The sequence below is a fragment of the Triturus cristatus genome, chromosome 12 (assembly GCF_964204655.1).
Source record: "Triturus cristatus chromosome 12, aTriCri1.1, whole genome shotgun sequence".
Lineage (NCBI taxonomy): Eukaryota > Metazoa > Chordata > Amphibia > Caudata > Salamandridae > Triturus > Triturus cristatus.
The window spans coordinates 230,977,719-230,993,854 of record NC_140595.1 but is presented as its reverse complement, the minus strand read 5'-3'; the positions used below and the strand labels follow the sequence as shown (position 1 = coordinate 230,993,854).

The following is a 16,136-nucleotide window of genomic DNA, read 5'->3' as shown; positions in this document are numbered from 1 at the left end:
TCAAACCCTACTTTTTTACATCCACCATCGAGGGCCATTAGTGAGGCACACCATTTCGCTATTCCAACTTCAAACAGATACGTTACTCTTTCAGATCTGGACGAACAGGATTGACTTCTTAATCTTAGACTCATGGCTGATAATCTTCCTATCACGAGCATTTTGCCAACTATCCTAGAAACTGACAACCTTAATCTGAAGAATAATACACTGCCCATTGACAATTTGGGGTGGAAGTCAACTTCTGACATTGCCCCTCACTTTCCATCTTTAGAGCCAATGTCTTTGTCTGATTGTTTGACAACTAATTTTCCTTCCAATCTTTCAACCCACAGAGATATTTCCCTTTCTAAAATTCTCTTGCAACCTCCAGAGATTACTGAGGTTGCAATAGACTTTATGGCAGGTAACACTGGCACGGATGAGCTCCTGCAGGGTGATAGCCTCTTGTCTTGGAACGTGGCAGGTCTCCTCGACAAACTGACTAACCCTGTATGGATTCAAACTGTTTCCCGATATAGTATCATCTGCCTACAGGAAACTTGGACCATCACAGAGCTCCATCGTTTAGGGTATCAGACTTTTCATACCCCAGCCTCTCCCAGTCCCCATGGCAGAAGCAAGGGAGGACTCTCGACCTACATCTCCGTAGAATGTCGATTAAAACCAGCTTATATCACAGGGTCCCCAAATTATCAGCTTATTAGTTTGACCGGTGGCTCCTTCAAAAACATTGTCCTGGTCAATTTCTACAATAATATTCCAAGCTCTCACTTGGATCAGGTGCTTAATGGATTAAAACTCGACCTAATTAAAATAGAGTCCCAAAATAACTCTTGACACTCTAATTATTTTGGTGGGCGATTTTAACTGCCCTCTGTGTCCCCAGAGTATCAATGGTACCTGTGGACTGACAATTGATATGGATGACCTTCCCAGTCACTTTCGCCATACTAAATTGGGAGATCTTTTAAATGGCTTAACATCCCATTTTAATTTATCCTTTGTCAATGACTTATGACTTCCACCCAAGCACTTCAAACCCACTTATAATGGGAGAGGTTGTCACACTACGATCGATTACACACTTATATCTTCTAGATATTCAGGGTCGATACTCACTTGGGAGACCCTTGACTCTGTTATTAGCGATCACTATCCAATCGAGGTAACTCTAAAGTTAACCCCGTACGCTAATGACAAGGTCAGGCAGAATCCCCCTTATTCTCCTCCCCTGCAGCTGGGAACCACCATGGGCCTTTTTCTCAAATGGGACAAAGTGGTCCCCCTTATTTTTCTTAACACTCTGGTCAATAACGTCTACGATCATATCCAAACTTGCTTGTCACCCACAGAAAACCCGCAGACAATAACCAATTCCTTCTCTGTAATCCTGTCAGAAATTAAAACTCTCCTTGCACGTGCTCCAAGGAAATCTGCCCCACTTACTCATGGCTGGTTTGATAGGAACTGTTCCAAAGCTTTGCGTCTTTTAAAACTAGCTTTGAAATCTAACCCTAAAAACCGCTTAGAAGTCCAGCAAGCCTGACATAACTATCGCACTAAGCGCCAGGAAAGGAAAAACCAGCTGAAGTCGCAGGCTTGGCTAGCCCTTGTGGAAGCCTCTGGGAAGAGGGATAATACTGCCTTTTGGAGGGCAGTCAATGCCCCCTTTTTTCGACCTTCCCAGCCTCCGATTTTGGACTTAGCCATTACTCCTGAAACTTGGGTGAAACATTTTAGTTCCTTATATAACCCTACTGATTCGGATAATCGATCATACGAGAGGGAAAATGATTCCAACTCCCCCTCTGATTTAACGATTACTACCTCTTTCCCCCTAAACATGTTTTTCGACCATGCCGAAGTATTGATGGCCCTAAAAGAAAGTCCCTCTGGGAAAGCCCCAGGCCCAGATTGCGTCCCAATAGACGTTTTTAAATCACACCTAGATTTATGGGCCCCATTGCTTACCAATGTATTGAATTCTTTGAACACCACTGGTTTTATTTCTACTTGGCCAGAGGCAATCGTTGTCCCGATCTTTAAAAAAGGCGCGAGGGATAATCCTGCCAACTATCGCCCAATTTCACTTTTAGACTCCCTCATGAAGGTAGCCGGGCGAATCATTTTAAACAGAATACACGATTGGTTAAGCACTCAAGATATTATCTCTGACTTGCAATATGGCTTCAGAAAAGGCAATGGTACTATTGAACAGGGTCTAAACCTGACCCTTATAATAGCCAAATATACTCAGGCTAAAAAAGGAAACCTTTTCATAACTTTTGTAGACCTCAGCTCTGCATTTGATTGTGTTGATCATATGCAGTTATGGGAATCCCTTGCAGAGATTGGCTTAGATCCCCTCATTACATCATTCATTAAAGAGCTGTATAGGGATGCATCGGCCCGCGTGAGATATGGTAACAATGGAGAATGTTCAGACAGGTTTTTCATCAAGCGAGGTGTTAGACAGGGTTGTATATTAGCCCCCTTACTTTTCACCCTTTATATTAACTCTGTTAGCCATCACCTGAACAGAACTTTCCACGATTACCCTACAATAAATGGTAAACCCATCCCCATTCTGCTCTACGCAGACGATGCTGCAATTATGTCCCAGACCCGCATGGGGCTACAAAGGGCAGTCACTGAATTTACTGATTTTATTTCAAGGAGAGGCCTAAATGTCAATACCTCTAAAACATACACTATGTCCTGTGGCCTAGGGGTCGGAAAAAAGCCATGTACTATCTTTTTGAATGGCAACAAACTGGACAATATTGACAGCTTACCCTATTTGGGCATCACTTTTAACAAGAGGGGCACCTGGCGAGCCGCGGCTCAAGCCAGAGGTTTAGCATTATCTAAAGCCATAGGAGCACTGACCAACTTTTTTTAAAAACTAGGGGGTCGTCCAGTAAGCCCCTTACTTCAGATCTATCGGGCGAAGTGCATCTCAACTGGCACCTATGGATCCGGGATCTGGGGGATTGAACCTGTTGATCAAATTCAACGCCTCGAGAATGCTTTTTTACGTTACCTTCTGGCTGTCCCTCCTGGCACTTCTACTTATATGGTGCATACTGAATTGGGCCTCACATACATCGCGGACACGATTAATTCTTCCCCCCTCATTTTATGGCATAAGGTCTGGACTAACGAAGAGACACCCTTTAACAGGGAAATTATAACAGATTGTCTAAAATTGAAAGAGGTCAAGAACATCAAATGGTTGAATTATGTCAAGAGGTTGTCCACTGATATAGGGCATCCTGAATTTTTTACCGACCCCTCAACCCTAGTTAACATAGCAAAAGTTAAGTTAAAGCGACTTGTTCTTAATTACTGGAGCTGTCGACATTGGTCCTTAGAAAAACAAAAGAGTACAATTGCTGATTACCAAAATTTGATCACCGTGAGTGGTACACAGCAATATTTACTCTTAGAACCATCACCGCTTACCCGCATGCTCCTGACCCGCTTTCGTACCAATACCTTTTTCAGACTTCTAACTTTTCCCAATCCAAACTGTTGGTCCAGTGACTTACCGAAATGTCCATGTGACTGCCTTTCGACTCAATCTAACATTCATTGCATCCTTTTTTGTAGATTTTATCAACTGCCAAGGTCTATTTTTTTTAAACCGTTGCTTAAATCATGGGGATTACGTTCATGTAAAATGGCCTATCAAAAATTAAAAACCCTGGAAATGCCTTTAGCCTTGGCAGCCATTTCATCCTATCTGAAAATGGCCATGAGGCTGAGGACATCAATGCAGACCTAAGCCGACCAATATCTCGATGCTTTGAACGTGTATCTGTACTTTTTATTTGATCTTAACTATGTTACAAAATAACTGAAATTTTAATTGTTTTTAATGATTTTTTATATGTATGCACTTTTATGATATTGTTTTTATACATATCGAATAAAGTTCATTATCTATCTATCTAACAATGAGACTATGATGGCATACACACAGACCATGGAGGGAAGGTGGGAGGGGGTCAGGGGCAGCTAGCTGACCACACAGGGAAGGTGGGAAGGTCCATGGCAGCACAGAAGACCATGCATGGCAAGCGGGAGGGTTAGTGGCAGCACAATGGCTATAATGGGCAAGATGGAGGGTGCAGGGGCATGCACAAAGGACCATGGAGGATAGAAGGGAGGGTCAGGACCTGGGCACAGACAAGAGAGTTCAGGGGAAGGGGCCTCACAACAGACCACGCGGGGCAGGCAGGAGGAGCAGTTGCAGCACAACAGACCAGGGAGGGCAGAAGGGTGTGTCAGTAAAATGGACCATGTAGGACAGGAGGAAGGGGATAAGGGGCATGTCATGTGGACAGGCAGGGTGGAGGTGGCAGGGACAGGTTACAGTCATCTGACAATGCTAGGCAGGTGGGAGGGGAGTGGCAGCTCAACAGAATACTCAGAGTAGATAGGAGTGGCAGGTCCATGGAACATGGTGGGCTAAAAGGATGGAGCAGGGGCATGCACAAAGACATCGGAGGGCAGGGGGAAGGAGAATAGGGGCAGCAAGCTAAGCACAGAGGCTAAGCATGAGGTCAATGATGGGCCATAGAATTGGGCAATGGAGGGCAGGAGGAGTGGACTGGTACATCATGCTAAATGGAGGGCAGTGGCAGCACATCAGACCATGCATGGCAGGAGGGAGGAGGCTAGTCCATGGATTCAGACAACAGATGATAGGGAGGAGGTGGATGGGGCAGCAAGCTAACTGTTCAGAGAAGGTGGGTATTAGTAACTTTATTGTTTTTAAAATGTGTGTCTGTGCGAACTACTTAAAATATGAACAAGTATGCAGCATAATCTCACTTTTATTCAGGAAGAAGAGGACGTTTGTGACTGTGACTCCGGGCTCACTTGGCAGAAACACCCCCTGACCCTCCACCCCCATAGCAAAATGTAATGCCCGTGAAAAGGGTAGGTGGACGCAGTGTTATATAGAACATAGTCCTGAGAGCACGATTGAAAATGAAAACTAGATACAGTATATGGTATAAACTATGCACCAAAAAGTGTGATATAAGATGAACCGGGGCGTGAAATATAATATGCAATACATTGTGCGCAATGACAGATTGATTGGAGAGCGTGAGATAGCACAGGCACTATCGCGTGCTATGCGATATGCACCTTGGAGCGTAATATGCACAGGGCAGTGTTGTGTAACCTAACTAGTCTCTAAAGTTGTAATATAAAATATGTGCTGGGGAGTGTAAGGTTGCATATGCACTGTGACAAAGATATGGATCCCAGATTGTAATATGTATGGCATAGTGCTGTGCGTTATAACATAGGCATCGAGGAAGGCACGTTAGATGGGGCAATATAACCCGTGCGAAGGCAAGTGTGGCATGACATATTCACGGGGTGGTGTTACAGTGCACATGGGCTAGAGAGTGTCATAGCATAAGCACTTGCTGGTGGAATACAACACAGAGGTGTGTGGCACTCGGCGGGCACTGGTGGGTGTAACACAGCATTGGGCTCAGCCAGGAGCACGCTGTGACTCTCAAGTGAGGTTCGTCTCCTTTCCAGAGAGTAAAATAAAAAGTATTACACATCTGGCAGTGGATGTGAGTTTTATTAACCGTGAGGGAGGTTTCTTGCATAGTTTGGTCGAATTTTTGTCGAATCCCCTTTGAATGGCTTGGTGTGCGTGTGTATTAAATGTGCCCGTCAATAGCTACCCATGTTTGTATAAATAAATGTCAAGGGTGTCTACTTGGAGAGTTCCCACTGGCGGGGGCGCCGAGATTAGGCACGGTAGGGCGTCAGACACGTCAGAGCTTCACTAGCGGTGTAAATACATTCCACGTGGATTCATTGTATGCATAGTCGCCTTTTAATGAATATCACGCAAATCGTCATGGTGATAGGTACATACGGTTTGTCCAGCATGTCCTAGGTGTTTCTATAAATATATATATTTTTTAAATAATAAAAAACAAAGGCCGGCCCCGGGGGATGGGGTCCCCGGGGCCATAAGTGGCCTGAGGAGGGGGGCAACGCAGCCCCCCTCCTAAAGAATAATAATAAAAAAAAAAAAGGCCATGACCCGAGGGTTGGGGTCCCCGGGGCTGATTAAGGCCTTGGGAGGGCCAAATTAATTTTTTTCAACAAAAAAAATTAGGGGCAGGCCCTGGGGGATGGGGTCCCCAGGGCCAATAAATTAGAAAAAGAAGGGGGGGCCACACAGCCCTCCTTCTTAAAAAAATAAAATAAATAAAAGACCGGCATCGTGCCGGAGGCCACACCCCCTCCTTGCAACACTCTGCAAACGCGCCCCCTGGCCAGTTGTAAGTTGGGGAATTAATTCCCCTTTAATACTGAGGGTCCCTGAGGGCCAACTAGCCCAACAGGGATCTGCGTTGCAGACAGGTGTTCTGAGGCCACGCCCCTTTTTACACCTCTATGCAACGCAGCTCTGTGGCGCTTACTGGAGGTACCTAGTGGTCTAGTTTGACCCTAGGGACCCTTAGGATTCAAGGGGACTTAATATCTCAACTTAGAACGGCCACAGGACGCGTTTACACAGTGGTGAAGGGAGGGGACGGGGCCTGTGGTGACGTGTGCAAACACCCCCTGTGGCGCGTTTTAAGTTGGGGAAATAATTCCTTTTCAATCCTGAGGGACCCTGGGGGCCAACTAGCCCACCAGGTGCTTCCAGTAAGCGCCACTGCTCTGCGTTGCAGAGAGGTGGTGCAGGCCGTGCCCCTTTTTACACCTCTCTGCAATGGCGCTTACTGGACGTACCTAGTGGGCTATTTTGCCCCTAGGGACCCTCAGGATTCAAGGGGACTTAATCTCCCAACTTAAAAAACGGCCACAGGGCGTGTTTACTCAGTGGGGAAGGGAGGGGACGGGGCCTGAGGTGACGTGTGCAATCACGCCCTATGGCGCATTTTAAGTTGGGGAAATAATTCCCCTTCAATCCTGAGGGCCCCTGGGGGCTAACTAGCCCACCAGGTGCTTCCAGTAAGCGCCACTGAGCTGCGTTGCAGAGAGGTGGTCCAGGCCGTGCCACTTTTTACACCTTTCTGCAACGCAGCTCTGTGGCGCTTACTGGAGGTACCTGGTGGGCTAGTTGGACCCTAGGGACCCTCAGGATTCAAGGGGACTTAATCTCCCAACTTAAAACGGCCACAGGGCGTGTTTACACAGTGGGGAAGGGAGGGGTCGGGGCCTGAGGTGACGTGTGCAAACATGCCCTCTGGCGCATTTTAAGAGGTAGTTTTAATCCCCTGCCCTATTATATACTAGGGGCTTACAGAGGAGGTCATGCTAATCACAGGGGGACCCCAACGCATAGTGTTCCCTAGTGTATGTAGGTGTTTTCACTGTATTCTGAGTGTCTTTTAACTACTGGCTCTAGGACTGGTTAGTCAGACTCAGTTACCACCAGTATCCGTCTGAAAAAGTTGAGGGTACAGGATGATTTTGCAACAAGGCTTCTTTCTGCTCTTCTGTTTGTTCTTTCTGCACGTTATCCTTCTTCCTGCACTTTTGTTCGTCTTTGAGGACTTCTGTTGCTTCTTTCTGCATTTCTTTTTTTTCTTTCTGTGCGTTTTTTCTTCTTTCTTCACATGTCCTATCTCTGTAGGCATAGTTAGAAATTAGCATTTTAAAAACCTTTGAAATTCACTGAAAAAAACATAGGTTTCAGGCACGTTATAGTTAGGAATTAGCATTTAAAAAACCTGAGAAATTCACTGAAAAAACCATAGGTTTCAGGGGCGTTATAGTTAGCTGGACTTTTCACTCGTAGAAAACCATTGAAATTCACCCGTTATAGTTAGTTCAGCTAACTATAACTCGCGCGCCCTCAATGCACTGCTGATGATGTCACATATTACATCACTCATGACATGGTCTGTGACATCACTCATGACATCACTGATGACATCTCAAATGACATCACTGATGACATCATCCTTGTGATAGAGTGGCAGACCTCCTCTCCCCCTAATATAACCTTTGATACACACATTCAAAAATAGAAACTAAAATTTTCAAAACAATGGACATACCAATACCAGTTACAACAACCTATTCAGTAATTCTAAGATCCACATACACATCCACTCATTCACCAACAGTCCTATACAGTCACTCATACATGTACTCACTCATCATATGTACTCATACACCTATACATCCAGTTACACAACGCCACTCATCCATAGAGTTACTCACACACATAGTCACTCATGCTAATAAAGAATCAAACATCCATTTACTTGCATATACAGTTATACACACACCACCACACTTACTTCTACAGAAACTTACACATACGTAGTCTTTTAAACAATCACTTATAGAAACACATATTTATTCATACAGGAACTCTTTCAATCTCTCACTCTCACATATACTCACTTATATACACCAATAGTCACATATACTAGTTTAAAACATATGTAGTTACTCATAAAGACACTATTGAGACAGTCATTCACTCACTAACACACCCATGCACACACTCATCCACCCATACAGTCCTGCATACGTGCTGTCTTCAACACATACAAACAGTGAGTCACTCATTCATGCACCTATGCACTACGTAATACCCCCCACCGAACCATACAGACACTCAGACACTCATACTGATACTCAAAAAACCAACTAATAACCTATATAGACACTCATGTAGCTACTCACCAACCCATGCAGCTACTTATACACAAAGTGAGAGACTGATACAGATATTTACATATTTAAACATTACTCACTAAGCCATGTATTCACTAAGATACACTTAATCAGTCAGTTATACAATCAATTTTTCAAAAACAAATCATCCATTTAGACACTTATATACCCATTTATTCTTCCATCGACCTTGAGATATACATATATAAAAGATATGTAATTTTCAGAAAAACACACATTCACTGGATGATGTCATCAGTGATGTCATCAGTGATGTCATTTGAGATGTCATCAGTGATGTCATGAGTGATGTCACTGACCATGTCATGAGTGATGTAATATGTGACGTCATCAGCAGTGCATTGCGGGCGCGCGAGTTATAGTTAGCTGAACTAACTATAACGGGGGAATTTCAATGGTTTTGTACTAGTGAAAAGTCCAGCTAACTATAACGCCCCTGAAACCTATAGTTTTTTCAGTGAATTTCTAAGGTTTTTTAAATGCAAATTCCTAATTATAAAGTGCCTGAAACCTATGTTTTTTTCAGTGAAATATATATATATATATATATATATATATATATATATATTTTTTTTTTATAAAATTGAAATTAATTAATTTATTGTAACATTATTTCCTTTGGTGTTTTATTTCAACTCCCTACCTCCATTTTTTCTATGGGAGGGTGTTGCAGTACAAGTGGTTGGCCATGTGTGGTACTGTGCTAATCCCAGGTCTGAAGTACAGCACGTTTACCCCTGGTTTGGGTCCTTTTCGGCTGTGAAGGTCACTTTCTTAGCCATCGATAAACCCCTCCCTACTCATCCCTAAACCTTCCCCCCCCCTCCCATTTTGTAGTATCCATTTCCGATTTTCCAGGCACTCCCCCCTGTCCTTTCTAAATGTACTACCAATATGCAAGTGTACTTGTGCAAAGATCTCCGCAATCGAGTTGGAGATGTCCGCACATTACCGATAGGAGAGATGGAGAACTCCACACGTAGGTTAACTGAATAGCATTTTGTAGTAAGTGAGCAGTGCTATTGTAGTGCCACCAAACGATCTACAAAATTCCATTTGTGACTAAGCCTGTACGTCGTTAAGCCAGTGGATTATTTTAATTCCACTCTTACGTTCTCTGGCTTTTAATTGTCTGAAAATTACAAAAACCAAGCAACAAGAATATTTCAACAAGATGTGAGTTTCCATATAAAATTGTTGGCTAATTACCATTTCACTTCAAAGAATATGTTATGATTTGATGTGATCATTTTGATTCCAGAGTGTTGACAAGGTTGGAGCTTTCACAATAAATGTCTGGCATTTCATGGTCCTCTTCTCTGGCTGCCCTCGGACTAATTGATATTTTTAAACCATACCATTTGGGTCACTTAGTTTGGCCATGAGAAGACAAGTGTCCGGCTGTAGTGGCAGCGCCTGTTGTGGTATTTCTGCAGGAAGGTTGGCTCCCTATGTGATCACTGTAGAGGTGCAGGTGTCACCCGTAAATTGGTGAGATTTTCTTCACAAACCAGTTCTGGTAGGGCTGATAATGAACTAGTGCCCCATCACAGAGTCAGTCACATGATATTTATCTTTCTGTGGCCAAGTCTGCCACAGGCTTTTCAGAGGCACCAACTTCGGTCACAGATCTACCCAGGTTCCTTTGGGCATGTCCACTGATGTTGGTAATGGATTCACAATGAAATACCTATCTTTGATTGATTAGTTGCCTCATCTTCGCTGTAGCTTCTGGTATCATTCAGCCGAGTGATTTGTTTAAATGTACATCTCTCCTGCACCTAGGGACCCGAGACCGGAGTGGCCGTGCTGTTGTGGTCATTAGCACGTGGAATCATATGTGGCTGAATTCAGATTGTAACACCAGCGAGCTGTTCCGCCTCTTCCTGTATTTCCACAGCTTGCCAAGGTGAGTGCCTACTGGGTGCACCCTGTGCAGTTTTCTTTTGTCTGATGAGGTGCAAAACTCCAGATATCTTCCATGTGTCCGAACACCGCCTAAAGTACAGTCAGGAAAGATAATTCTGAGTGACTCTTTGAACTCTGGTTTATACACTTCTGATTATTGTAGGTCTCATTGTGGTCCTGTAATTGTACACTGCAATCTTGAAGTAATGAACCTCCTCCTCACAGCGCCCCCTACAATGAGAGTTAAATAGACATAACGCTAAGAAAAGAGCATTGGCCTAGCCAATAGTTTCCATCTCGGGTTAAAAATGGTGGCAGTGCTTATAACTTCTGCAGCCTAGGAACATGGGCCTGCCAGTTTCGCCCTCTTGTACTGTGGCACAGAGATGCTGCATGCTCCTTTTGACAGTTTGGGACAAAGGGTTTTCTGTAGTTTTAATACAGCATTTTGGAAGTGAATAATGAGTAACTGATATCACATATGTCTCCTGAACTTGAGTAGCCTCACCTTAAACCTTCTCACAAATCTACACCCACTGACGGGGTGGAAAGATTACTTCATACCACTTTTCATGCGGGGAGGCATTGATAGGATGGATGAGCCAATACCAAAATATCTGAAAATGTAGATATAACAGAATACTTGTTTTTGTTTTCTCTGCCTCTGAGGATCACAAAACAGTCTACCTATGTGTCGGTTTCCCTCAATATTATGATTAGCTACTCCACAGCTAATCAGAATGTTGAAACAGAGAGCTCTTCGGATTGGTTGAAGGATGGCCAATCAAGACAGTCTGAGTCAGGAGGCTATTTCCGCCATTTAATAGGATACCTTTGGCCAGTGAAAATGGTCTTTGCATTGAGAATATTCAGATGGACAACCAGTCAAAATAGCTGTGCCATCCTGCACCTTCCTAAACAGCTTTGCAGTAGATACCGAGAATACAGCAGGGGTCCTTGTCCTCCTGCTGAAATTTGGATGACTATCTGCCGCCATTTTACTGCATGGGAATGGAGAAATAAATCCCCAAAACTGCACACCTGTCTAGCAATTTGCTTCAGAGACCAACATAAAGGAAATTTGGCATTTTGCCCACTCCTGTCCACAATAAGAGACTCCACTGTGGCTTTAAAATCCTCTATCTCATAATCTGAGCTCTACCTCATTCCCTTTCCTCTAGATGTTGAACCTTAAAAGGAACTCTGCTATATTCTACTGCTAAAAAAGTGTGCATGCAAAGCAGGTATTTATTTTTACAATTCAGCAAATCTAATTATCATTCTTTAGCCTATGAGTATTCTTTCAATCTACGTCCAACAATTTTATACTAAACACGTTGCAGTCCTGGTGTAGGATGCAATATTTATTGCACCCAACAAAAATCTGTCACCGCTGAGTTCAGTATTTCTGGAGTGTGATAAATAGTATTAATTTTTGCTCGACAATGGGGCTTAAAATTTGAATTTTTGTGCTTGCCCATCAAATACAAATATTCCAGTATTTAACGAGCCTCCCCCCCAAATAAATGTCAAATGATTTGACCTCCCAAAATGTATCTGGGGGATGCAGATTGTATCACACCTGGTATTAGCGAGAGTGATAAACTTCTCACAACTAACAGTTATGATCCCTATGCATACAGATGTTGGTGCAGGGATGTTGGAAATCTGGAACATCTGTAGTCAAGGCCTTAATGGAATCTATTTCAGCTATGTCACGTTAGAACAGTCAATTATTCTGATTTGCTGCCTAAAATAGAGTAGATTTACTAGAGCCTCTACAGTCGATTTTGGAAATGCATTTCTACAGCGGCGGCAAACCAAAAAGAGTACAATAAAAGACACTGAAAAAGCGCAACCTACAATGTTTAAGTTTCATACTTGAACACAACTTCAAACAAGCGCCTTAAACTACATGTAAAATGTCATAAATAATACACAATGTTGTTTGGTATTAGCAGAGCAAATCTCAAATGAAATTTCAAAGAACACAGGGCACAAACATATAATCAAGAATAATGACATTGCATTTCTTACTGTGTGCCTTAATCAAAGCAACCTCAGAAACATGATTCGATCTTACCCGGTGAAAAACCATCCAGCAGCTCTTAGCACCATAATCTGTTGACAATATTTAGTGCTCACTGGAGACGTGGTCTGATGACTGTTAGACAGCAGCACCTTCTTCGGAGCAGCCCACACTTTTAATATACTCCAGTAGAAAGGTACACCTAGAAAAAGTTGTCTAAAAGTCTAGCACATACAAGTGTAGAATACTCAGCAGGCAAAATCTTGACTAAAAGAGTGCTATGCTTCTTAACCCCTTTGATGCCAGGCCTTCTCCTGTGCCACACCTTTTTTGGCTATTTGGGGTAGTTCCCTCTTAGGCCGCCCTAACTTTTTGTCCACATAAAATACCCATGCCAAATTTGCGTCCTTTTTGTCCAACATGCTGCGGATTCTATAGGTGCTCATGGTTTGTGGATTCCTGTAGAGAGAACTGAGAAATTAGCCAAAATTCAGCTACATTTGTTTTTTAAAGTACTGCATAAGAAATTGTTAGGTCTCGCCTTGCTATCGCGTAAGCGATCGCAAATCGAGACTATTGTAAGGGGGTTTTAAAAGTGCTCCCAAAAAGCGGATTGCATGGCTAGCACGTGCACAATCACGCGCATCGTGCCGCCATGCAATCCGTTTGGCATCGCACTTCAAAGGGTCCGCTCCCCCGCCTGGAATGCGCTCCCCCGCCCCCAAGCGCGCGCGCCACGCTCCGCCGGGCTTGTCTTGTTTACCATCTCCTGTTCTACTTTCTCTTTCGTCTTTCTTGTCTATACTGGCTCATGAGTTTTTTTTCTGATTTTTTTTTTTCAGTTGCTGATTTTGTTGTTTATTTCACAAACAAACAGTCGGCATGGAAAGAATCGCCCAATACATTTCGGTCAACAAGACCTTGATTACGGGCTACATTGCATAGTCCATCGTTTGTGTTTATATACACAATGGGTATATCTGCTATTTAAAATTCAAAGTGAATGCAATGCCATGAAACCGTAAAATCAATAACAATTGAAACAAGTGATACACAATGGTTACAAGTAATCAACGCCATGATACAATGCCAACCGCACGACCTCCGCAATCTCGACAAGGGCCGCCCCAAACGATTCCGCCACTGCAGTGCATGATGGTACATGCAGCCCGAAACAAATCCATCTCCTACACAAGGACCAAAATGAACCACTTGCAATTAGTGGCACCGGAGCCCACAGTCACATGGATACTTTTTTCCACCGTGAATTGATAATACAATAATATCAATTACGGGTGGTAACAACACACCAAGAATCCAGGTAGCCATGGGCACCGGTGCCAAGTGCAATCAGCCAATTCCAGCCCTCATAGCGGATGTAAGTCCTCTCCAAAAAACATGGACCATCATGCACCGCAACGGCAGAATCACCCGAAACTGCGCCCGTCGGGACCGCGCAGGTCAAACAGTCAACACTGCACCGTGGCGCCAGGTTCACCTCCAATGGCCGGGGGCAATTTATAGGTACAATAAAACATGCATGTTATCCTTGTAGCAGATGCGAGCTAAGGGAACTGTGCAATTAGCACCAATTGCTGAATTTCTTGAAACAGAAACAGTTTCAAAGAAAGCTCTAAATAATTTGCTACTGAAAATGAATTTAAACAATGCTGCGTAATTTCAACTGCATTTTACATGCAATGGTGGAAGCTAAAATTAACCATTTAAAGCGAACAAAATCAACTTTAATAAGTGAGTAAGTAAAACTTTTGTAGAGCGTGCAATTGTTTAGGCGTCTTGGCGCGATCAGTTACTGAAAGACAAGACAGAATACCTATTTCCATTATTGACTAGTCAAGCTGTTGGTAAACAGCCATCTCTTCAGAGACTTTCTATAAAAAGAGTGGTTTGATTCCGATCTCAGTTCCAACGGTGTCAAGTTCCAGAGTTTGCAGGCAATGAAGGACAAGCATTTGCAATGCAATAGGTATCGCATTAACGCGAGTTTGAGCTATTGACATTGTAAATAACAATGCCTTTTATTTATGTTTTTAAAAAGAAAACAAAAATAAAAGGCATTGTTATTTGCAATGTCAATAGCTCAAACTCGCGTTAATGCGAGACCTATTGCATTGCAAATGCTTGTCTATTTTCTTTTGCAAATGGTGTCAACAAAGGGTTTGCGGTGCTAAAATCCGCATCTTCCCAGCTTTCAGGAACAGGCAGACATTTTGTCAAAAAACCAACATTTTCTACACAGTTTTGGTATTTTACTGGTCATCGCCTATTTTTCCTATTTTTTTGTCCTTTCAACCTCCTTCCAGTTAATGGTAGAAATGGGTATGAAACCAATAATAGATCCCGGAAAGCTATACATTTTCTGAGAAGTAGACAAATTTCATAATTCCGCAAGGAGTAGTTTGTGTAAATCCTTCAAGGTTTTCTTATAGAAAATAACAGTTGAAATAAAAATTTAAAATAAGTTGAAAAAACAACAATTTGTGCCTTCATTTTCACCTGTAACTTATTCTAACTATGGCAGATTTTTTACAAGAATAGACCGTTATGTCCGCTGGACCCTTCTGGTTACAGGGGTTCACCAAGAACCCGAGGTACCCAGAGCCAATAACTGAGCTGCACCTTGCAATGGTTTTTCATTATGTCTCAGGTACACAGCAATTCATTTTGTAAAATATAAAGAGTAAAAAATAGGTATCAAGGAAACCTATGCCTTTCTGAAATGGGAACAGGATATGGAGTTTAGAAGCTGTGTTTATTGGCACATCTCTGAATTTATGGATACCCATACTAGCATGTGAATTGGAGGTAATTTTTCAAAATGACTTCTTTTTTACACTCTGTCTTACATTTGGAAGGCAGAATGCACAGGAAGACAATTGGTAATAGCCCTAGTTCTACTATTCTATGTTCCCCTAAGTCTCCTGATAAAAATGGTACCTCACTTGTGTAGGTAGGTCTAGTGCCGGCAACAGGAAACTGACCAAAGCACAACGTGGACACATCAAATTTTTCCATTGAAAACTGACTCTTTTTTTTTTGTAGTGTGCTTAGCTGTGGTTTTTGGGCCATAGCTCAGCCGGCGTCTAGATAATCCTAGCAAACCTGTATATTTTTGGAAACTAGACACCCTTTGGAATCCAGGATAGGGTGACTTGAGTGGCTCTCACTAGGTTCTGTTACCCAAAATCCCCTGCAAACCTCAAACTTTGTAAAAGAAAAACATATTTTCCTCACATTTCTCTGCTGGAAAGTTCTGGAAATTGCGGGGAGCGACAAACTTCTACTCACCTAGCATTTACCTAAGTCACCCGATAAATATGGTACATCACTTGTACGGGTAGGGCTAGTATCCACAGCAGTAAACGGACCAAAACGCAACGTGGACACATCACATTTTTCCACTGAAAACTGACCCTTTTTTGTAATGTGCCTGGCTGTGGATTTTGAGCCCTAGCTCATCCAGCACCTA

The 16,136-nt window shown here is 42.9% G+C and overlaps 1 protein-coding gene across 2 annotated transcripts in view; it reads left to right on the top strand.

The window, feature by feature from the left end:
• Positions 1-16,136, top strand: part of PLEKHG4 (pleckstrin homology and RhoGEF domain containing G4) — a 1,592,954-nt gene that overhangs the window by 21,075 nt on the left and 1,555,743 nt on the right. For both annotated transcript variants that reach the window (XM_085638629.1, XM_085638628.1), the window contains exon 2: positions 10,495-10,618. In XM_085638629.1, the coding sequence (XP_085494755.1) occupies positions 10,495-10,618 (124 nt within the window). The remainder of the gene's footprint in view (positions 1-10,494; positions 10,619-16,136) is intronic.